The following is a 22751-nucleotide window of genomic DNA, read 5'->3' on the forward strand; positions in this document are numbered from 1 at the left end:
ATTGTAGCCAATGATATTTAATAATATTAAAGTTTTCATTTTATTTTCATATCATTGCTTATTATGTATAGTTATTAAACAGATTGTAGAAAAATTATTTTACTTTGTCCACCGCCATTCAATGGACGAGGCTAGCTAATTTGCATATACCGGCAGCCATATTGAGTTTTGTAGTGCGTAGCCGGGCAGATTTCAACCGAAACTTTTGAGAGAAGAGGACAGATAAAGCTATAAAAATGGCACAACCAACACAGAGGTACGAACTGTATGGTTTTCTATCTATATTTAGGACAATTTGAAGACTGTAGGTCAGCGGATCTCGGTCAGTTGCTTATGTTTCGCAGTTTCTGTTTCCCAGTTCATTATGAACCGAACTGCCGAACATGTGTTTAGATTCGCCAACTGTACCGCTCAGTCGAAGGTTATTTTGAGCAAATCGCGTGATTTTATCGACGACGGAAAGAATTTCGTGTAGAATGATTATCCAGAATCTTATTTGCTTCGGGAGATTTCAAATTTGTGAGGTAAAAACGGTAGAAAACGGTCGTCCTTTGTCAGCCGTGTGGTGACGGTTCAATTTTTGGTCAGCGCCATCTTGGATCAGACGATTTCTTCCTGGTCGCGTCAGGTTCTGTGTTTTGGCTAGCAGACGACCCAATCACCCGTTTACTGACCAAAATATACATCTTCCAAGACACAGCGGCGTTTTCTTAAGTGACAAAGGACTTCCTTTACATTTCAAAGAAACCGGAGGCGCACTTGACGATCGCTTTGTTCTGTTCGATCAAGAAAAACGTCGCGCGATCACCGAAACTAAGTTATGCAATCATGACAACGATTTTCCCCCTTGAGGTCAAAATACATGTTCATATGCAATTATTTTGTTCATGGTAAAGCGAGAACAGTTGTTCTTTTTAGGAAATGTGAGTTTCTCTTCACACAAAGTGAGAATCTTCAAAAATCTTCCTTTGTTTTCATTCGTCATTGACATCTTCGTCCATATCCGGTCTTACATGTTGGGTATGACGTCATATATCAGCTGATTCGGCAGCCTTCCATTGGTAGATTCGAGTGGCACCAAAAAAATCATTGTCATTCTCATTTTTCTATCCTCAGAAAATCGTAAAATCTGTTATGTTATTGTTAACATATCAAGTTGAAACCCAATGAATGAACAAACTGTATCACAAAAATGAAGAAATCATGTTTCATAATTTGCACTGTTAATTATTCTTGATAAGTTGATTACCTAAAGAACCTCAACAGTTAAAACATGCTTTAGATATCATCACATAACATTTTCACCAAAGATTAAGAAGACAACTACAATCATTTCAGAAAAGCCGACAGAAAAAAAATGGTTCTGCCTTGGTCTGGAAACTGGTGCAGTTACACAGCAACAAGGCCAGACACCTGGGGTTGTTTTCTCCGTCCTTGTAACTTCAAGGAGACTTCATTCTAATATCTAATATTCCATGTAATACTATAGAATCACTGCATTTGATTTAGCCCATGTGGGCAAGGACATGCAGATAAAGATCATCACTTCTAGGTGCAATTTGTCTATGCATTTATAACTTCTTCTTGTAAATTGTCAGGAACTTCTGAGGAACAACTACGCAAAGATCCCAGTGTACCTTCTACTTTTTCAAAAGAATTCTGAGAAGATGCTTGGACCTCGATATCTTGTATTAATTCTGTTGCTTAGTGTTAGGGCTGACTGACTGAGCCCATCCACTGAGCAAAGAATGTATAAAGGAATTTTTTTTTTAGTTTTTACTGACAACCATGGTTGTTGTAGGGCAAAAAAGATGATGGAAAATTACAACAGAAAGCCAACACAAACATTGCAAAATTCATATATCATGCATACTGATCATGATAGTCACTTCTTGAACATATTTGCTTCAAATCCTTACTAGTCTGCTGTTAATCAGTCAAATCGAAACAAGTTGTGCCTGAAGAATGACAACTTTATTCTCCCCCCCTCCCCCCATAGTCAAGATGAGCTGTCCACAGCCATCCTGAAACAGAAGTCCAAGCCCAACCGTCTGCTGGTGGAGGAGGCAGTCAATGAAGACAACAGTGTCGTCTCTCTCTCACAGGTAAACACCACTCACTCTTATATAACATTAGTAACAATTTTCAGTTCACGTTCAGGGGGACATAATTTCACTTAAGTATGAGCAAGAAGTCATTTGTGGGGTTGAAAGAACTGTAGCAACATAGCAAAAAGTAGGACATATGCAGTGGAATGAGGTTGCGGTGTGAAAGGTTTCCAAAATGTTGGCAGATAAAGTTTCGTTTGTAGTGTGGCTATAAACTCTGTATACAGTCAAAACTATCCAAGAAGGCCTTTTGCGTGACAGATAAAATCTGGTCTATGTCTATGTATACAGCCGGTGATCACTGTACTTTGTGTAGACAAGATTTGTAATGATTGGGTCAATGGGGAAACTCACTAAAGGACCACCAAAAAGGGGTCAGCTGCTCCTTATGTAATTTATTGTTAAGTTGGCCACATGTTCAAATTTGTCTCTATTGATCTAACATGATAAAGCCATATAAAATTCCCTGTTTTGTTTGCTTTCAACTTAATCCTGGTCTATACAGCAGGGTTTGAAATACACATGCTTAACTCGCAATTTGCACACAATTTTCGAGATTTGCACGTAAAAATGTTCTGAACTTGCAATCTTGCATGTTGAAAATAGCTGGCCGTAAAAAATACTCTCAGGAATTAAACATCCTAGTCTTAGACAGAATGACATATGAACGTCTCTTTTCTCCGGTATAGCTTCACTAGATGTAATCAAAATTCGCCGATTCAAGCTAGCAACCCTCGTCGCAATCACTGCCTAGTCTTATTTTGCATGTAAATTTTTCAAATTGCACGTAAATGTTTTGCAAATTGTTTTCCAAAAACTTGCAATTTTGCATGTAGAAAAAAAAAGTATTTCGATCCCTAATACATGTACATGCAATTGGTAGAAAACAACTCACTCCTTGTCAATGTTGAACCAAAACCCAGGAAAAGATGGACGAGCTGCAGCTGTTCCGCGGGGACACTGTCCTGATGAAGGGGAAGAAGCGGCGCGAGACGGTCTGCATCGTGCTCTCCGATGACACCTGCCCCAAGGAGAAGATCCGCATCAACCGCGTGGTGCGCAACAACCTGCGCGTGCGTCTGGGCGACGTGGTCAGCGTCCAGGCATGCCCAGATGTGAAGTACGGGAAGAGGATCCATGTGCTGCCCATAGATGACTCCGTGGAGGGCATCACGGGGTGAGTTTCAGAGTGAGTGAGAAAGAGAGTGAGTGAGTAGAGAGAGTGAGTGAGTGAGTGAGTAGAGAGAGCGCGTGCGCCTGGGCGACGTGGTGAGCGTCCAAGCATGCCCAGATGTGAAGTACGGCAAGAGGATCCATGTGCTGCCCATCGATGACTCTGTGGAGGGCATCACGGGGTAAGTTTCAGGGGGAAATTGGTTTTGTTTTTACTGGGAGCACAGTATTGCCATGTAGCCATGGTGGGCAACAACCTGCGCGTGCGTCTGGGCGACGTGGTCAGCGTCCAGGCCTGCCCAGATGTGAAGTACGGCAAGAGGATCCATGTGCTGCCCATCGATGACTCGGTGGAGGGCATCACGGGGTAAGTTTCAGAGTGAGTGAGAAAGAGAGTGAGTGAGTAGAGAGAGTGAGGGAGTGAGTAGAGAGAGCGCGTGCGTCTGGGCGACGTGGTCAGCGTCCAGGCCTGCCCAGATGTCAAGTATGGGAAGAGGATCCATGTGCTGCCCATCGATGATTCCGTGGAGGGCATCACGGGGTGAGTTTCAGGGGAAAATTGGTTTTGTTTTTACTGGGAGCACAGTATTGCCATGTAGCCATGGTGGGCAACAACCTGCGCGTGCGTCTGGGCGACGTAGTCAGCGTCCAGGCATGCCCTGATGTCAAGTACGGGAAGAGGATCCATGTGCTGCCCATCGATGACTCCGTGGAGGGGATCACGGGGTACGTTTCATTGCTTTGAGTAGAGAGAGAGTATGTAGAGAGAGTGAGTGAGTGAGTAGAGAGAGCGGGTGGGTCTGAGCGACGTGGTGAGCGTCCAGGCCTGCCCAGATGTGAAGTACGGGAAGAGGATCCATGTGCTGCCCATCGATGACTCCGTGGAGGGCATCACGGGGTAAGTTTCAGAGTGAGTGAGTGAATGAGTGTGAGAAGAGAGAGCGTGTGCGCCTGGGGGACGTGGTCAGCGTCCAGGCCTGCCCAGATGTGAAGTACGGGAAGAGGATCCATGTGCTGCCCATCGATGATTCCGTGGAGGGAATCACGGGGTAAGTTTCAGAGTGAGTGAGAAAAAGAGTGAGTGAGTAGAGAGAGTGAGTGAGTGAGTAGAGAGAGCGGGTGCATCTGGGCGACGTGGTCAGCGTCCAGGCCTGCCCAGATGTGAAGTACGGGAAGAGGATCCATGTGCTGCCGATCGATGACTCCGTGGAGGGCATCACGGGGTGAGTTTCAGGGGGAAATTGGTTTTGTTTTTACTGGGAGCACAGTATTGCCATGTAGCCATGGTGTGTAACAACCTGCGCGTGTGTCTGGGCGACGTGGTCAGCGTCCAGGCCTGCCCAGATGTGAAGTACGGGAAGAGGATCCATGTGCTGCCCATCGATGACTCTGTGGAGGGGATCACGGGGTAAGTTTCAGAGTGAGTGAGTGAATGAGAGAGAGAGAGAGTGAGTAGAGAGAGCGCATGTGTCTGGGCGACGTGGTCAGCGTCCAGGCCTGCCCAGATGTCAAGTACGGGAAGAGGATCCACGTGCTGCCCATCAATGACTCCGTGGAGGGGATCACGGGGTAAGTTTCAGAGTGAGTGAGTGAGAGAGAGTAGAGAGAGCGGGTGCGTCTGGGCGACGTGGTCAGCGTCCAGGCCTGCCCAGATGTGAAGTACGGGAAGAGGATCCATGTGCTGCCCATCGATGATTCCGTGGAGGGCATCACGGGGTAAGTTTCAGATTGAGTGAGTGACTGAGTGTGAGAAGAGAGAGCGGGTGCGTCTGGGCGACGTGGTCAGCGTCCAGGCCTGCCCAGATGTGAAGTACGGGAAGAGGATCCATGTGCTGCCCATCGATGATTCCGTGGAGGGCATCACGGGGTGAGTTTCAGAGTGAGTGAGAAAGAGAGTGAGTGAGTAGAGAGATGAGTGAGTGAGTAGAGAGAGAGAGAGTGAGTGAGTAGAGAGAGTGAGTGAGTAGAGTGAGAGTGTATTGAAGTACGGCAAGAGGATCCATATCTATCGATGACTCTGTGGAGGGCATCACGGGGTAAGTTTCAGGGGGAAATTGGTTTTGTTTTTACTGGGAGCACAGTATTGCCATGTAGCCATGGTGCGTAACAACCTGGGAGTGCGTCTGGGCGACGTGGTCAGCGTCCAGGCCTGCCCAGATGTCAAGTACGGGAAGAGGATCCATGTGCTGCCCATCGATGACTCCGTGGAGGGGATCACGGGGTAAGTTTCAGAGTGAGTGAGTGAATGAGAGAGAGAGTGAGTGAGTAGAGAGAGCGCGTGCGTCTGGGCGACGTGGTCAGCGTCCAGGCCTGCCCCGATGTGAAGTATGGGAAGAGGATCCATGTGCTGCCCATCGATGACTCCGTGGGGGGCATCACGGGGTAAGTTTCAGTAGAAAATTGGTTTAATCCATCCAAAATGCTTTATCAGACAGGATTTTGTTTTTACTTGGAGCACAGTTTTGTCATGTAGCCATGGTGATTGAGTGAGCGAGTTTATTGTTTGTTGATATTGGGGGGAGGGAGTGAATCAGGGAGGGAGAGAGTGTGGAAGTGAGCAAGTCTCAGTCATAGCAAAAATAGGACAGACCTTGAAAGCATGCTTGTTGCGGAAGAAAATACTGTTTGCAACAGTGAGTGTTGCCAACATTTCTTTGAAGAATGTTGCATGTAGGTTGCAATGTATTCAGATGAAACTTGTAGTTGATGAACCTCCTTTCCTTACCCAGCACTTGGGAACTGCCCACCATTTGCTGCATTTATCTGGAGGGAAAGAAAAACTCTGCTGTTGCCATGGCGATGATACCTAATAGTATAATTGCCTAAGTAGCAGCAGTGAACAAAAAATTGTATGTATGGAAAAAAAAAAATTGCAGTGTCTAAGCTGTGAAGAAACCAGTATCCTTCAGAAAGTATGAAGTCTAAAGTGAAGTTTCCTTGTACTTTCTGTGCAGGAACCTGTTTGAAGTGTACCTGAAGCCGTACTTCCTGGAGGCTTACAGACCCGTGCACAAAGGTAAGAATCTATTACTAACATTTTGATAAAAGATTACAGATTCAGTCATGTTTGGGACCACATTTTTCACACTATAGCAGCAACAGATGTACTAGTTGTAGCCGCAGTGCAAACTTGAACCAGTCAGTATCTCTCTGAGGAAGGTGACAGACAGTCACTGAAATGTGGCTTGGTATTATCTCTTGGTTCTGTGCAAAAAACTTTGTTCATACTCTATTATACACATCTAACTGAATATAAATTGTAAAAAGCAGTCTTTCCTGTTGATTCTGTTCATTGGGGTTACATGTATTTCAGTAATATGGCTATCATTGATAGGGTTGTTTGAGTCCCTTCTGTGACCTCCATTCCTTACCCAGCACTTGGGAACTGCCCACCATTTGCTGCATTTATCTGGAGGGAAAACAAAACTCTGCTGTTGCTATTGCAATGACACATGCCAGGGTGTGATTGCTTTGCAGTGGTAGTGATAACTTTGAGTTAAGATGATACACAGACTCAGTGCATATTCTAGTGAAGGTTAGGTGCAGGTCAGGGCTCAAAATACTTTTTTTTGCATACCTGCAGGTAACATTGAAAATTACCTGCACCAGACAAATTTTACCTTTACCACACGGAATTGAGGAAGTATGGATCATACTTAAATTGTTGAGGAACCGTTGCTATTTTATACTTTAGTGGTAAGACTAAGAGTCAATGCAGCTAATAACAATCCACATACACATACATCATAGGACATTTATGTCTAAAACCCAGCACATGGACCAGTGCAGGTAGACACCAGAAATACCTACACAGCCTAACTTTCTACCCATGCACTAACCTGCATATGCAGGTGGTATTTCAAGCCCTGTAATTTCTTCACTCTAGTGAGCAAATTCTGACCTTTCTTTCTTTCTTTCTTTCAGGCGATACATTCCTGGTGCGTGCCGCTATGCGTCCTGTGGACTTTAAGGTGGTGGAGACAGACCCGTCCAACTACTGCATCGTGGCTCCAGACACCGTCATCCACTGTGAGGGAGAGCCCATTAAGAGAGAGGTAGGGCAGGTCATACCAACACAGGCATGGAGGGGTTACTGGCAATGTGTTTTGTACAGCACAGCAATAAGTTACTTAGTCGTGTGATGCATGATGCAGGGAGAGAAAGAAATCAGGTCAGGACAGCTTTTAAAAAACGTCTTAAATTGAGAGCAACAACCTTGTATTGGGTACTTGTTCTTGGACAAAACAGAAAGAATTGTCACAATCTACATTTTTAATTTCATATGCATGTACTGTTAAAAGTTTAATTTTTTCTAGGAAAGCTGTAACAGAATCCTACAAAACTGAAAAGTTGCAAAATAGATGCCATAAAACAAGGTTGTCCTAATCCAAAAGATAAGAGCTTATGTGACCTAAAACTTTTTGTAACCTCTGAACATCATTGCAGCAAGCATCTGACTGTTAAGAACATCTACGCTACGGCCGCGTAGCGCGTTGGTACACCCGATCCCTCGATCTCGGAAGTTAAGCAACGCGCGGTCCGGATAGTGCTTGGATGGGAGACCAACCAAGGACGTCCGGATTGCTGTAGCCTCATGAAGCTTTCCACGAAATCGTCTTCCGGGAGGGACGTAAAACGGGGGTCCCGTGCTCTCGGAGGTGCCTCGACCACGTTAAATAGCCTCATTACTCATACTTTGGGTACCTACTGGCTGGCAAAATACACCAGATGATTATTACAAGGAGGGACAAACACTATAGAAGAACATCTTATACATTAGGTTACGTTTTTATGACTTAATCTTTTTATAACCCCAGGATGAGGAAGAGGCGCTGAATGAGGTTGGGTATGATGACATCGGCGGTGTCCGCAAGCAGCTGGCTCAGATTAAGGAGATGGTGGAACTCCCACTGAGACACCCCGCTCTCTTCAAGGCTATCGGGGTCAAGGTAAGTTGGAGAAAGAAAACTACTTACTTTTAGTTTATAGAAAAGCATGTTGAAAATGTTACCTTCAAAGTAGTCCATATAACCAGTTTGTTTAGATTTAAAGATCTGCCAGAAATAATCATTTAACGTTTGAACTCAGAGCAAAGAATTAAACTCATATGCACAACGAAGAAGCTGTCTGTGATGATGAACTTTCAGAAGGCATGTACATTGAACCATCTTTGTTAAGCACTGATAATAGTCAAGCGGCCCAGAATCTGAAAGCATGCTTTTCCAATCAACAGTTCTTGATTTAAAACAAATCATATTTTTGTATCCTCCATTTGGTGCAAAATTAAGTATTTCTATTACTATTGACAAAGTCTCAGAGTTTTTGCATTGTATCTGGAGAAAGTGATGCCAATAGAGTTGTGAAGCTAAGGTATGTTTTGCCTGGTATCCGTGCTGTGGTATATTCCTGTACAGAACCCCTGGTGTGTCTAAGACCCTGATCACAAGAGCTATGGCAATCTCACAATTTCCTGCATTTTGATGGCCAAATTTAATGAAATAAAACAAAAAGTGTTTTTACCTTTTGTTACAAAACAACAAACTAAGCTCCCTATACTGGTTAAAACACAGCATCGAGGCCCCAAATCACAGCATAGAGGATACAAATCACAGCGTAGGGTCCCATATGCTCAACTGCGCTGGCAAGAAGTGAAGAACCCTGCCAGATGACATTTTGTGACACCTTACAAACTTCTCTCCCCTCTCCAGCCTCCCCGTGGTATCCTCCTGTATGGACCCCCCAGGGTGGGGAAGACCCTGATTGCCAGAGCCAATTTTGGGTTGGGAAAGCTGCCCGACTGGGCCCCGGTTTGGAATTGTGATGTAGGCTTTAACAAATTTCTCCCCCTCCCCAGCCTCCCCGTGGTATCCTCCTGTATGGACCCCCTGGTGTGGGGAAGACCCTGATCGCCAGAGCTGTGGCCAACGAGACTGGAGCTTTTTTCTTCCTCATCAATGGTCCAGAGATCATGAGCAAGCTGGCTGGAGAGTCCGAGAGCAACCTGCGTAAGGCCTTCGAGGAGGCGGAGAAGAACGCTCCGGCCATCATCTTCATCGATGAGATTGATGCCATCGCTCCTAAGAGAGACAAGGTAACACTTCAGAAATTCCCTGCTGGTGGTAGATTATGAAGGAAAAAAAACTTAGAAGTAGAAGAGAAAAAAAGTATTCATTGTCTGACAATGCTCTGGCTATAATCTTCATAGAGTGAAGCACTCATTCCCAAGATAGACAATGTGAATTGATACCCCTTTTCTTGCAGTTAAAAGGAAAAGACAGTTAAAATAACCAAAGATGAACTAAAGACCAAAGGTCAATTTCCAATGGAAAATCTTGTTAATGTTAGAAAAATTCCTCCGCCGAAGAGAAGTCGTCAATCCTTGTGTTAGTGGATCAAAATCCATCACCTTGGGCAATTACTGTTGTAACGGTCGCTGTTTTTAGCCCCGAATGGCAAGCTCCAGACCCTTGCCATTTAGCCCCATTATTTGTAACCTCCTTCGGCCCCTGGCAGCAAAGAGAGTACTCAGCCCACCCAATAACAATGCCTTTCCCCCCAGACACATGGAGAGGTGGAGCGGCGTATAGTGTCCCAGCTATGTTTGATTGACATGTTTGATTGACATGTTTGATTGACATGTGTCTTTCCCCCCAGACCCACGGCGAGGTGGAGCGGCGTATCGTGTCCCAGCTATGTTTGATTGACATGTTTGATTGACATGTTTGATTGACATGTTTGATTGACATGTGTCTTTCCCCCCAGACCCACGGCGAGGTGGAGCGGCGTATCGTGTCCCAGCTGTTGACCCTGATGGACGGACTGAAGCAGCGCGCTCACGTGGTCGTCATGGCAGCCACCAACAGACCCAACTCCATCGACGCTGCGCTCAGGCGCTTCGGTGAGTGGGACAGTCGTATAATGTGACAGAGCTCAAAATTCATTGTTTTGAGAAAAGGGCACTGATTCACCTAACCGAGAAAATTTAGGTGCACAAAAAAAACATTTGTGTGCACATATTGCTGCCTTTCTTCAGAACTTGAATCTGTAACTCTATAGCTACCCTGCAAAATCCATAACAAAATACAACATTCTTTGGCAGTCCAGTCTCGGGAGACTACTGTAATTCACTTTGTCTTCTCGGTACCAAACTTTCACGGTCTGAGAAAATTTAACTTGTTCTCGGAACTAAATGTTCACGATATCGGCAGGTGCAAGTAAAAAAAGTCTGTGAATTATTTGTTATCAGTAATGATAAGTTCACGTTACAGTCGTCACAGTGAAAACCGTGAACATAACAGTACATTCAAAAAATCAGGAATTACAGTATCTGTGCGCCTCTGGAGTGACTTCAGTTGTGACACCTGATGTGGACAATATAACAAAGTAAAATAAAAGCTGTGGAAACCTTATGCATTATGTCCACCTACTTTACATACTTGACTGTCAGTTTACAGGAAAGCCTGATAAAATATCTAACTAAAGGAAAACTTGTTGTTTAGGCCGTTTTGACCGTTAGGTTGACAACAGATACTGAGACTTAGTGGCTTTCCATTGCTGTAGCCGCACATAAATACAGTTACAGAACATGAAAGCGATTCAAATGACACATTAACAGACCTAACACTAGCAGTTTATTGATTTGCTTGATTATTTGTTGCACAGGCCGTTTTGACCGTGAGGTTGACATCGGGATCCCCGACGCGACCGGCCGTCTGGAGATCCTGCAGATCCACACCAAGAACATGAAGCTGGCCGACGATGTGGACCTCGAACAGGTCAGTTCCTCTCTAATGGTTATGATATATGGTTTTGTAGTCTTACCGTAAACTGGTACAACTATTTTGTGCACTGCACACTGATTTTTGCTTGTACTTCATACTGAACAAGACTCCCCATAGACCATTATGGCCAAGGTCAGTCCTTGCGGCCTCTTTTGAATGACATACATATTTATAACAGGTACCATTTTATGATTGCAGCAACACAGGATAGTCATTATGGCTGTGTATTAAAAAAACAATGTCCAACACTAGATGGGCAGCAAACGAACAAAAACATCGCAAGCTGCTTTTGGAAATTGGAGAGCAGCCATGGATATGGTTGAAATTTTTTGGGGCCTGAGTAAACAGGTACACAGAGGATGTAGCTTTACTTCAGGTTGCCACAGACCCCGGACCATGTTGGTTTACTTGTCTGACAGTTGTATTGATAATGATGCCTTGTTTTCTAGGTTGCATCAGAGATCCACGGCCATGTTGGCTCCGATCTTGCTGCTCGGTGTCACGTGTAGTTTGTTTGTTTGTGTTAATGTGTATCTGTTCTACCTGCAGGTTGCATCAGAGACCCACGGCCATGTTGGCTCAGATCTTGCCGCCCTGTGCTCAGTGACATGTATTGTTTGTAGTAATGTGTATACATTATTCCCCCGGGTTGCATCTGAAACCTGTAGTTTGTATGTTTGTGTTAATGTGTATCTGTTCTACCTGCAGGTTGCATCAGAGACCCACGGCCACGTTGGCTCCGATCTTGCCGCCCTGTGCTCGGAGGCGGCCCTGCAGCAGATCCGAGAGAAGATGGACCTGATTGATCTGGAGGATGAGAACATCGATGCTGAGGTCCTGGACTCTCTGGCTGTTACCATGGAGAACTTCAGGGTAAGTTAATGCAATTTTTTCAGGTCAAAGATTACTATTTTATTTTTGATAATTCTAGGACAGTATTGGACATTGTGTTTTGAATCATGCAGTAATCAAAGCTTCCTTGACAATTCATTTGTGGCTGTATTTAACATTGTGCTGGAAGCTGTTGCAAACAGTCACATGAACTCACATCAGAGGACTGCTAAGTAGTGTTGTGAATAATAGGTTTTAATTTGTTAAACTGCCACTGTGTCAGACTTTAAGCTCCAGTTTCTTTTGGCCATGTGCTCTATCTTAAGTTAACAAGCAAAGCTGTGTGTCTGGAACAATTGCTTGATACTCTAAGTAGGTGAAGGAAAACTTATTTGTGTTTCTTCGAAGAACTTAAAATGTACAATGCCTTAGACCTATCAGTTTCTGCATCTTACAGTATGCCCTAGGCCAGAGTAACCCCAGTGCCCTGCATGGGACGGTGGTGAAGGGTTAGGGTTATACTAAGGGTTAGACTAACTGTCCCCCTGTGTTGTACAGTATGCCCTAGGCCAGAGTAACCCCAGTGCCCTGCGTGAGACGGTGGTTGAGGTGCCCAACACAACATGGGAGGATGTTGGAGGTCTGGATAATGTCAAGAAGGAGCTGCAAGAGCTGGTGCAGGTCAGTTCTCGGGATCATGCTTCTTTCAGTTTCTTATTGAACAAAAACAAGTCTTAATATGCTAAATACAAAACCAACAATGTAACAAGTCTTTGAAAGAAATGGTGCTCTCAAAATCCAATTTTCCTGTTGGACATCACAGTTCAACTTGTACAATTCTATTCACGTAGTAGATGTAATATTGAAAATTAAATGGGGACCACTTCAAATGAGAGAAAACTTTAAAATGACAGTGGAGTCAGATTATTCTTAAGTTTGTAACAATTCAGATGAGATTCATTGTCTTCCTGGTCAACAAATAAGATTGAAATTGAAAATTGAAGCAGAAAACCATCCCTGCTGAAACTTACTGTTTCCTTTGCCCCATGTTTGATGACAACTTTTGAATTTTCTGTTTGCAGTACCCAGTGGAACACCCTGACAAGTTCCTGAAGTTCGGAATGACGCCGTCGCGTGGCGTGCTGTTCTACGGACCCCCTGGCTGCGGTAAGACATCCCTCGCTAAGGCTGTTGCCATCAAGTGCCAGGCCAACTTTAGAAGACAATGACAATGAATTTTGTTACATATCAGGGCTCGAAATACTGGGTGCAGGTGCACCCAAAATTGGAGCTGTGCACCCAATTATTTTCTAATATTTTCTTAGGTTTATGTATGTAAAGATATCAAAGTATACTAGACTACATCATATTCTTGACATCTCTGTTAGAAAGATAACAAAAATGTCTGTCATGGTACTTGTTTAAGAATTTGATGGCTTGTAAATAAGTTTTGCTATTAGGTTATTACTTAGATTTAAGTGGTGCACCCAAAAAATTTTTCAAGCTGGGTGCACCTAATCCCAAAAATGAATTTCGAGCCCTGCATATTCATGCCCCAGTTGTGCTAAGAAAATACAGTAAGTTCGATACAAAGACAATAACCGAAAATTCATGTTATGTCTTTCTTTACATCTATAGTTTACATACTTCTTCTCTCTTCTAAAAACACATATAGACAAACTTACAGAGCTCTTCCGCTACATCGTAGATAGATGATGACATATTTGAACAAAATTTTCCTTCATTAGATGTGCATATTTCTGTTCTACATGCAATGTGTAGCATTAACTTAAGTATTATGCATATCTTTTTGCTATGAGCACTCTAGAACAAAGTGTACTTTGTTTTCTAGGTAAGACACTCCTGGCCAAGGCCATCGCAAATGAGTGCCAGGCCAACTTTATCTCCATCAAGGGCCCCGAGCTGCTGACCATGTGGTTTGGAGAGTCAGAGGCCAACGTCAGAGATGTGTTCGACAAGGTAGGTGTAGTCTTCTTCTTTACTGCCTAGCTTCACAGGGCAATTCTGACTGGTTCACTCAAATTAACTCCTTTGTTTGTGACCGCATTATAAACAATGCATTCAACTATCACTGTATAATGTAAATACTACATGCAGTGCAGTGTGAACCGGTCAGGGTTGCCCCCAGGAAGTTGACAGGCAGTCACTGAAATGTCGGTGGGAATTAAACAACAGTTGTATAAGAAGAGTATCTTTATTCAGTCACTTACCAACTTGATGAAACTATTCACAGATGAATGAATTCCCTTTTAATGCATTGTTTCTTGGAATCATACTTTTCAGTCGCAGGCTAGAGCTTTGAATGTCAAGTTGACATCTGTAATTTCTGTGCTAAGCAGTATTTTGATAGCTTGAGTGAGAAATATAAAAGAGTATTTCTCTCCTTCCCATTCAAGGCCAGACAGGCGGCCCCCTGTGTGCTGTTCTTTGATGAGTTGGATTCCATCGCCAAGTCTCGAGGAGGCAACGTTGGAGACGGAGGTGTGTGTTTCTTCTAACTGTATCAGTGTTATGTTTGTTTAAGGAAATTGTAGTTCTTATGCAGTAGTTGCCTTGGACATCCGTTTTGCATAGATAAGGAAAAGGGTAGTGGAGAGCTGTTGTTTTCCAGCCCTCTCTGTTGCATGAACTTGACTGAACTCTGTTGCATGTGACTTTGATAATGAAATGCACAAAGTTTGCTAACAAATATCAAATTAATCAACCATGTGATTATAAAACATCAAGAATTGCACTTTCTCCTACACAAGCCTGTGTAATGATATGTTGAGTCCATTTGTGTGCTGTTCTTTCTGTAAGCAATTTTTTGACCTGTTTCTTTTGGTTTGGTTCTTGACCAACATGCATTTCCCTCCTAACCCGCTAGGTGGCGCAACCCACCGTGTGATCAAACAGGTGCTTGGGTAACTGCTTTTTAGTGTAAGTTATCTGCTTGTGACTTGCTTGTAGTTGCCACATGACCAACATGCATTTCCCTCTAAACACGCTAGGTGGCGCAGCTGACCGCGTGATCAACCAGGTTCTGACGGAGATGGACGGCATGACGGACAAGAAGAACGTTTTCATCATCGGCGCGACCAACCGTCCGGACATCATCGACCCCGCCATCCTGCGTCCGGGCCGTCTCGACCAGCTGATCTACATCCCACTGCCCGACGAGCCCTCGCGTATCTCCATCCTGAAGGCCAACCTGCGCAAGTCGCCTGTTGCAAAGGTAGGAAATATTTATTGCGATCTTTGCCTCTAGCCTGGGTACCATCCGGAAAACAGTTCGCTCCGACGTTCATTTTACACTATATACAGTCACTTCGCTGTGTTTCCGTCTGGGATCCCGGACCATCTTATTCTTAACGTATGGAATCGTCAAAATTTTTGGACGCAGGCGCTGATTGGTCCCTACGTATGAGCGAATTTGGAATGGATTCAAGCTCTCGTTCGAACCGGTGTTCCAACACCGGACAAATCCTGCGTCCGCTTGCAGGCCTGTTGTCATCGAACGAGTGCTCTAGAACCTATTCCTTGATTCGCTCACTAACTGACGTTAGCACCGAATGGTTTGAATGCGCACGTCTCCAGACGGATAGCAGGAGTGGACATAGGAGCGAACTACTATCCGGATGGTACCCAGGCTACTTTGCCTCGGCATCCGTACCCAAAGAAAGCTCTACTGTGCATACAAAGTAGACCCAATCTGTCCCCTACCGTGATCAGTTTGGGGGGAAATCGTATGCAACATCAATGTTGAACTGGCCGTTTTCTCATTTGCCAGTAACGGGCATCTGTAGAAGGCTTTTCGTTCAAACAAATGAACTTCTGTGTTACACAAGTCTAGAGGTTGATAATGCAGTATAGGAACGAAGTTGTAACCAAAGCTTCCTCAGCAATTCAGTTGTGGCTGTATTGAACATTGTGCTGGAAGCTGTTGCTAACAGTCACATCAAAGGATGGCTACCACTACTAGTGTTGTGAATATCAGGTTTTAAACCTGCCAGTATGCCAGACTTTAAACTCCAGTTTGTTTACTCCATGTGCTATATGTTTGTAAATTGTAAGCAAAGCCGGATGTAAGTAGCAATTGCTGTCGGTGAAGGAGAACTTGTTTGTGTGTTTCTTTAAAGAACTTAAGATGTACCCTGCATTAGACTTATTTGCTGCTCCATTTTACAGTATGCCCTAGGCCAGAGTAACCCCAGTGCTCTGCGTGAGACCCATGGGTTCCGGGTGGGCTTACCTGACAAGTCATACTGTTAGAAATTTATTTATTTGTTTGTTTGTTTGTCCCCAGGATGTTGACCTGGGTTACCTGGCTAAGGTGACCCACGGGTTCAGCGGTGCTGACCTGACAGAGATCTGCCAGCGGGCGTGCAAACTGGCGATCCGAGAGGCGATCGAGGAGGAGATCAGGAATGAGAAGGCCAGGAAGGACAACCCTGACCTGGATATGGTGAGGAAAACTGTCTAGCAAACTTCTGTTTTGCATTAACCACTTATACTAAAGGTGCTACTCTCACCGCACTTGCGTCACTGCGGGGTTTATTAACTGCGTCACTGTCTTGTTATTTTCTCAGATTTTTTGTAATTTAGATATTGCGTAATATGTAAAAGTATGACTTAGAAGACGACAAAATACAGAAAAGTGAAAAATGTGTTCTTCATCTCTGAAATTCGTTGAGTATCTTTCAAACCCTGCTGTGACGCAAGTGCAGTGAGAGTGCACCCTAACTCAGTCACATTTGGGGCCACATTCTTTACAATGCAGCAGGAATACATAGCTGCAGTACAAAAATATCTAAGAAAATAAAATTAGAAAATGTCAGGCACTGATGTTAAAATCTCCTCATTTCAACTTGTTACTGGACTTGTTTCAATAGTGTTTTGCATTCTTTGGAAGAGCATACTCGTGGTGTCTTCACTCTTGTCTTCAAAATGAAATAATGTATGCAGTATGGTATATGGCTAGTTACATGTAAATTGCATTTATAGATTCCAAGTTGAGAGGCAAAGATGCTTCATTGTAGACGACGCTGATCTCAATGTAGGTTGAATGTCCAATTTCCTGATGCAGTACCGTTTGAGTTCCCTAGGAGGAGGATTACAATTCCGTGCCAAAGAGCCCTTTTTACATTTTTTGTTAGAACATACTCCACTTACAAAGTTTTTTTGGTTCCTGCTGTCAAGAAAAAATAGCATATCTAGTTTGACAGAGTTTCTGATGCAGTACCGTTTGCGTTCCCTAGGAGGACGATTACGATCCGGTGCCGGAGATCCGCAGGGACCACTTTGAGGAGTCGATGAAGTTCGCCCGGCGATCGGTGTCGGATAACGACATCCGGAAGTACGAGATGTTCGCACAGACGCTGCAGCAGAGCAGAGGCTTCGGCGGAAACTTCAGGTGGGTTTGTGGTCTTGGAAGATTTTTAATCAGAATAACAAGCTTGTCTTTATTCCCTGGTTTTGTCCTGTTCCTTGCAATAGTCCGATTCCCCTCCCCCTGTTCCATCAAGGTTCTATTTCGAACACATCTATCAAAAGCAGCGCTTGTCAGACAATGAGGACTGACAGTTTTAGATTTTTTATCTTCGTTTTTCACATTTTTATCTTCTTCATTGACTTTGAATATAATTTTAATACTTCGGCATTCTATAACATGTAATCTATCCATTTTCTTATATTTTTTCTTTAATTTTGGCATATTGATGCGTGTGTTAATGTCATCCATATTATCAAATCGGCATAGTCTAATAACGACTCTCTACATCCCGCAGGTTCCCAGGCCAGGCCGGTCCGAGCGGAGGCCAGGGCAGCGGCGGAACCGGCGGCGACAACCTGTATGAGGAGGGCGACGACGACCTGTACAGTTAGACTCTTCCCAGCATCCTTCACTCCACTACCCAGCATTCTTCACTCCACACCCCTGCAGCATCTGACCTACCGTATCTGCTCAAATAAACGCAGACCACTTAGATAAATACCGAGGGAGGGATTTTTCACAGCTGTGCCAATATAGCAGGCATGGGTTTGAATCTTCACTCCTGGCAGTGTTCACTTCTGGATGATGTTTTTTTTTTGAGGTCGCTGTTATTTGAGTGTATACGGTAACCATCCTCTAATTTCAACTGTGCAGCATCCGACATACCGTATTTACTCTAATGAATACAGAACACTTAAATAATAGCGGGAGAGGGGATTTTTCTCTTTTACAGCCATGCCAGTATGACAGGCTTGGTTTGAATCTAAAATGTAAAAACTACTGTCAGTGTTAATTTCTGGATGATATTTTAGGTGCGCTGTTATTGGAGTATATACAATGGTAACCATCCTTTAGTTTAAACTATAAAGAGACAGAGTCTCCCAAATGAAATTTAGTATTGTCTCAAAAATAAGAAATCTTCTTGAGGGAGGTTTTTTAGCCTGACTAAAATCGCGCCCCTAGCGGCCGGCCCTAAGATTGCCGCCTCCCTAGGGGGTCATTAAGCCCAGCCGGCGAGAGCTTGTGTAAACACAGGCTAGAGGTTTTTCATCTGAAGAAACTGCATTTTTCTTGTGTGTTTCTTGCTGTTCAAATGTTAATGTTGCTTACATTTGGGCCTGAGCAACTGAATCTCTGAAAGCTCAGACATCAACTACCTACTGTTCCTCCTTTAAATCATCACGTTAAACAAAAATCCACACAGAACTGATGTCAGAGGATGTTGTAAGTAGATGCTGTTCAGCACTTTAAAAACCTGTGGTGCAAAATGTTGGGATTTAAAGTAGGGAAAAACCAGGGGAAAATGGTTCCAGGGGAGACAAATTGTAGTGAGTTTTGCACAAGATGTGTATCGTTGAGGGGAATGTATTTGTAGAAGGGGTTTAAGTATTTAAAGAATGATAACGTAGTTTACAATTTAAGGGGTAAAAACTGTGATGAGGATTGTGATAAAAAGAACTGCTTCGAGGTATTATTATTATACATTTGTTTCAGAGCAGAATTAAACTTGAAGATAAAAATACAATTCTATGTGATATTATTACCGCAACTTGTACTTTCTGTTTGTCTTTTCCTTGTGAAGCAAAGTAGAATAAGGAAAATGAAGCATATCTCATTTCGTATGATGGTAGATAATATGTGAATGCTAGATTTGTGGATTTCTACTGTTAAACTCTCTTTTGTGTAGCAAAATTTGGCTACAGTCAGTGTCTACATTCTGTTGAAGACCTGTGCAAAGTTACTATCGCCTTATACATGTATGTATAGAACTACTATGGATGTTCTCTTATCAGAAACTTGAAATGTACCAAATATGAAACCAAGCAAGTGTGGGTCCTTCTGTTTTTCAGTGGTCTTTTCTGACAGTTTTTCACCATTATCTTGCGGCATTAATGCTGTGAAAATGTGACTTTTTGGAGCGCTCCTTGCGTAGTAGATAAAGTCGTCTTCTCAACAGCTAGCGATCACAAGTTCGAGAGGTCCTGGGTTCGATTCCGGGCTTCCCAAGCTAGACGTTGTACCCTAGGGAAGGGTACATTTCTATATCTCTTATTTCCTCACTCCATCCTGGTGTAAAAATGGATACCTGACTTCAAGTGGGGAAGTAAAAGGCAGTGGAAAGAGAGGGTTGGGCTCATCCAATGCCGTGGCCTACAGTAGACTTGTTGGATAACAACCCACTGTCCCTGTGGCCGTAAAATGGTTGAGTCTAGCTTTTCCTTTTAGCTAATGGACTAATCAAGTATCCAAGCCACAGATTTGTCCCGATGGACTGCGTGATACCGCGGGGGTACCTCTTGGTGCTTTCACGGGTAGGTCTCTTATTAGTCGCCGTGTCCTGGGATGATTTTAACTCCAAGTTTAAAATCCGGTGCCCGGCCTGGCCCAAATATAGGCCGGTAAACAAGGCCTATATTTGGGCCTTCCCACCAAACAATGAAGGAAGGCCGGTGTGACAGCGATCTCGCCCCCCCCCCCCCCAAAAAAAACGGGTTTACATGACATTTTAAAAGTTGATTGGTATAAACCACAAAATGTAGTTTCAGAATGATACAAGTACACGAGTTTGATACATAACTCCATTCATAGTATCAATATTAACGTAATTACATGGTAATAAGACAGTTGAACTTGTTTCAGACAAGGAGGGTTTGGTCCCTTGTATTCCCATTATTGCATATACCTGAGTCTTGACATAAGATGTATTTGATTGTATTCACCTGTCCTCAAGCAACCTATATATCTCCAATATGAAGTCTCTACCATGAAGTGACCACAAAAGAACTATGTAATGTCTTTATTGATTATGCAAATATTAGGTATTAATTAGAATAACGCACATTTTGGTACATGCACCTGGCCAAGGGATATCTTCACCTCCAACATGACTTTTTTTTCTAGTATTTAGGAACTGATGCATTTACCCGTGTTTCTTAAGACAGGTACTTTACCAGTGTTTGTGTAGCATTTAGCAACAGCTATATCAACTTGCGCGTAGATAGTGTTTATAATGAGAAACTATTATTTACGTACGTGTGTTTTTGTTAGTGCTTTGGAAATGTTTCCAGAACAAGAAAGAAAACACTGTGACAAATTGAAAACTTAAAGCTGACGTATTCCGTACCATAGACGGTGTTGATTTATACGTTCGCAGTAGCACTGTTTTTATGCCACCTCAGCTGCAAAAATTGTCTTTTTCATTTCAATGTCATGTTTGCACCGAACAATATAGTATCGACTTTCGAGGTATGACATCTTTTGGTACGGTAATAAGGTGCCATATAGGTACCAGGTAACACACCATATACGTTACTCCCCAGGTGCAGTATAGTACCAGGTAGCGCACCTGTAATATGTAGTAGCCAGCCGCTCTGGGGGGGGGGGGGCGAAAACGCTAAAGGGGGGCGAAAACGCTAGTGATCTCGCCCCCCGGGGGGGCGAGATCGCTGTCACACCGGTCGAAAAAAATGGATGAAAGGAAAAGGTCACGATTTTCCCCACCAAACTCTGCTTGGAGAGTACTAGTAGTAGCCACCCACCCACGAGCGGCTATATGTATTTTTTCCATTCAAATCAAGATACAGATAGACATAGTGATGATGCAATAAAGTTTAGAAACACATACCTGGGACACAGACGAGCACATCTACAAACAAAGCAAAGAATACGATTAAACAAATAGAAATGGTTACTAAATATGATGCATTTGTGCTATCTAGAAAAGAAAATAACAAATGCTTGGAAAGAACACTCACAATCTAGTGTATTGCAACGTCTATACACCTTTCTCACGCGGTGGCCATGACAGATCTAAAACGAAGTCAATGGGGCAAAGAGACAAAATTTATTTCTAAAATCAGGTCCCATTTAGTTTTCCCCCAAACCACACAAATGTTCACAATATTAGATCAAATAATAGATATTATAACTAGTGTTATGCACCGAAAGATGTAGCAATTTAGAGTAGTGTAGACTGGTCCCATAGTCCCTTAATAGATGCAAAATAAAAGCATAATAATGCAAATATTTGACGGACATGCAGCCATTCTTTTATTCGTCGATTTCCTAATTGGCAGGCTATCATTGGTTGAACTGCTAATTATGATGGAGATTCTTTTGTTTGCCTCATTAACCTCGTTTTCCATCTATCATGGCCGCCGCGTGAGAAAGGTGCAATCAAAAACACGCACTGAAAATTATAGAATTATCTTATACACTAATATTTAATACTGAATGGTAATATATTCAAATAAGAGAACGTGGAGTTCAACTGACAAGGTGGTGGATGAATAAATAGATGCCTAAGACATGTGATCAACTCTTATGACGCCATTCCCAGACTCATCACTTCTTCCCACTCTACCACCGCCAAGTGTGACAGAAGGCATCGTTTTAGTCAGCTTCAACTCAAGGTAAGGAGATGTCCTGTAAGACAGTAGGGGATTTTGATTGCACAAGAATGATATAACTCAAGAAAGATTAACTCTTAGGGGGCATGGCCAGGCATTTCAATTTTTTATGAAACATTGAAATCGATTTCTTAAAAGTTTGTAGCAGTGTACACATGTATATTACAGGGAGTACGTCCCAAAGCTGTGACAGATAAGATACGTTGTGCATAGGACACGATCATATTTCAGTACCATAAAAAGTGTCATTGACGGTCGCATCAGTACCATTGAAAGTACAACTGAAGGTCATATCAGTAGCATGGAAAGTGCGGAATGCTGCATTGATACAATGAAAGTGCCACTGAAGGCTTTATCGGTACTAAGGATAGTAAAATTGAAGGCTGTGCCAGTACTATAGGTAGTACAACTAGTAAAGGCTCATGATGACCATGGAAAGTGCCGTCGAAGGCTGTATCGGTTCCATTGAAAGTACAACTTAAGCCTGGGTCAGTACCATAAAATGTACCACTGAAGTTTGTGTCAGTCAGTACCATTGAAAATACAACTGAAGGATATATCAGCCCCATGGAAACAAATGAAGGCAGCATTAATACCATGAAACTGAGTAACTAGAGTTGTTTCAGTACTATGGAACTTCGCTTCAGTTTGAAAAAGACAGCTGCACCGAAACAGTGGTCTGTGCTTCTTCCTCTGAACAGAAAAACATGAACTATTGACTTATTCATCGCTGACAGAAAATGAAAACATGAACTATCGACTTATTCATAGCTGACAGCAGACAAAGTCACAAGAGAAGGGGTTGCCATAGCAGTGATGAAACACCCACCATGCAATCTCAAAGACAGGCAGACAACTAACCTTTAAAGTTTAAACATCTTACAGTTTTCTTGACTGCCATTACAGGGGGCTCAGCGACAGGCAGTTACCTCTCCCAGCCTGACCTCAGCTCTACACA

General features: G+C 43.3%; 1 protein-coding gene across 12 annotated transcripts; it reads left to right on the forward strand.

Moving 5' to 3' along the window:
* Positions 1-118: 118 nt before the first annotated feature.
* LOC118431801 (transitional endoplasmic reticulum ATPase) lies at positions 119-19207 on the forward strand. 12 transcript variants are annotated; one of them, XM_035843158.1, is made up of 20 exons: positions 119-256; positions 2000-2105; positions 3032-3211; positions 3749-3822; positions 6236-6297; positions 7206-7336; positions 8099-8230; positions 9136-9372; positions 10044-10179; positions 10944-11056; positions 11771-11935; positions 12452-12574; positions 12976-13060; positions 13746-13873; positions 14311-14395; positions 14905-15128; positions 16200-16358; positions 17152-17306; positions 17680-18315; positions 18427-19207. In XM_035843158.1, the coding sequence occupies exons 1-19, from the start codon at positions 237-239 to the stop codon at positions 17774-17776; spliced, it is 2412 nt and encodes an 803-aa protein (XP_035699051.1). In that variant the 5' UTR covers positions 119-236; the 3' UTR covers positions 17777-18315; positions 18427-19207. The 12 variants fall into 12 exon arrangements, with proteins under 12 accessions (XP_035699051.1, XP_035699050.1, XP_035699061.1 ...); XM_035843157.1 differs by lacking the exon at positions 3749-3822 and having other exon boundaries at positions 3032-3285; XM_035843168.1 differs by lacking the exons at positions 119-256; positions 2000-2105; positions 3032-3211; positions 3749-3822 and adding an exon at positions 3539-3648.
* The last annotated feature ends 3544 nt before the right edge of the window (positions 19208-22751 follow it).

This window comes from Branchiostoma floridae, chromosome 15 (assembly GCF_000003815.2).
Source record: "Branchiostoma floridae strain S238N-H82 chromosome 15, Bfl_VNyyK, whole genome shotgun sequence".
NCBI lineage: Eukaryota > Metazoa > Chordata > Leptocardii > Amphioxiformes > Branchiostomatidae > Branchiostoma > Branchiostoma floridae.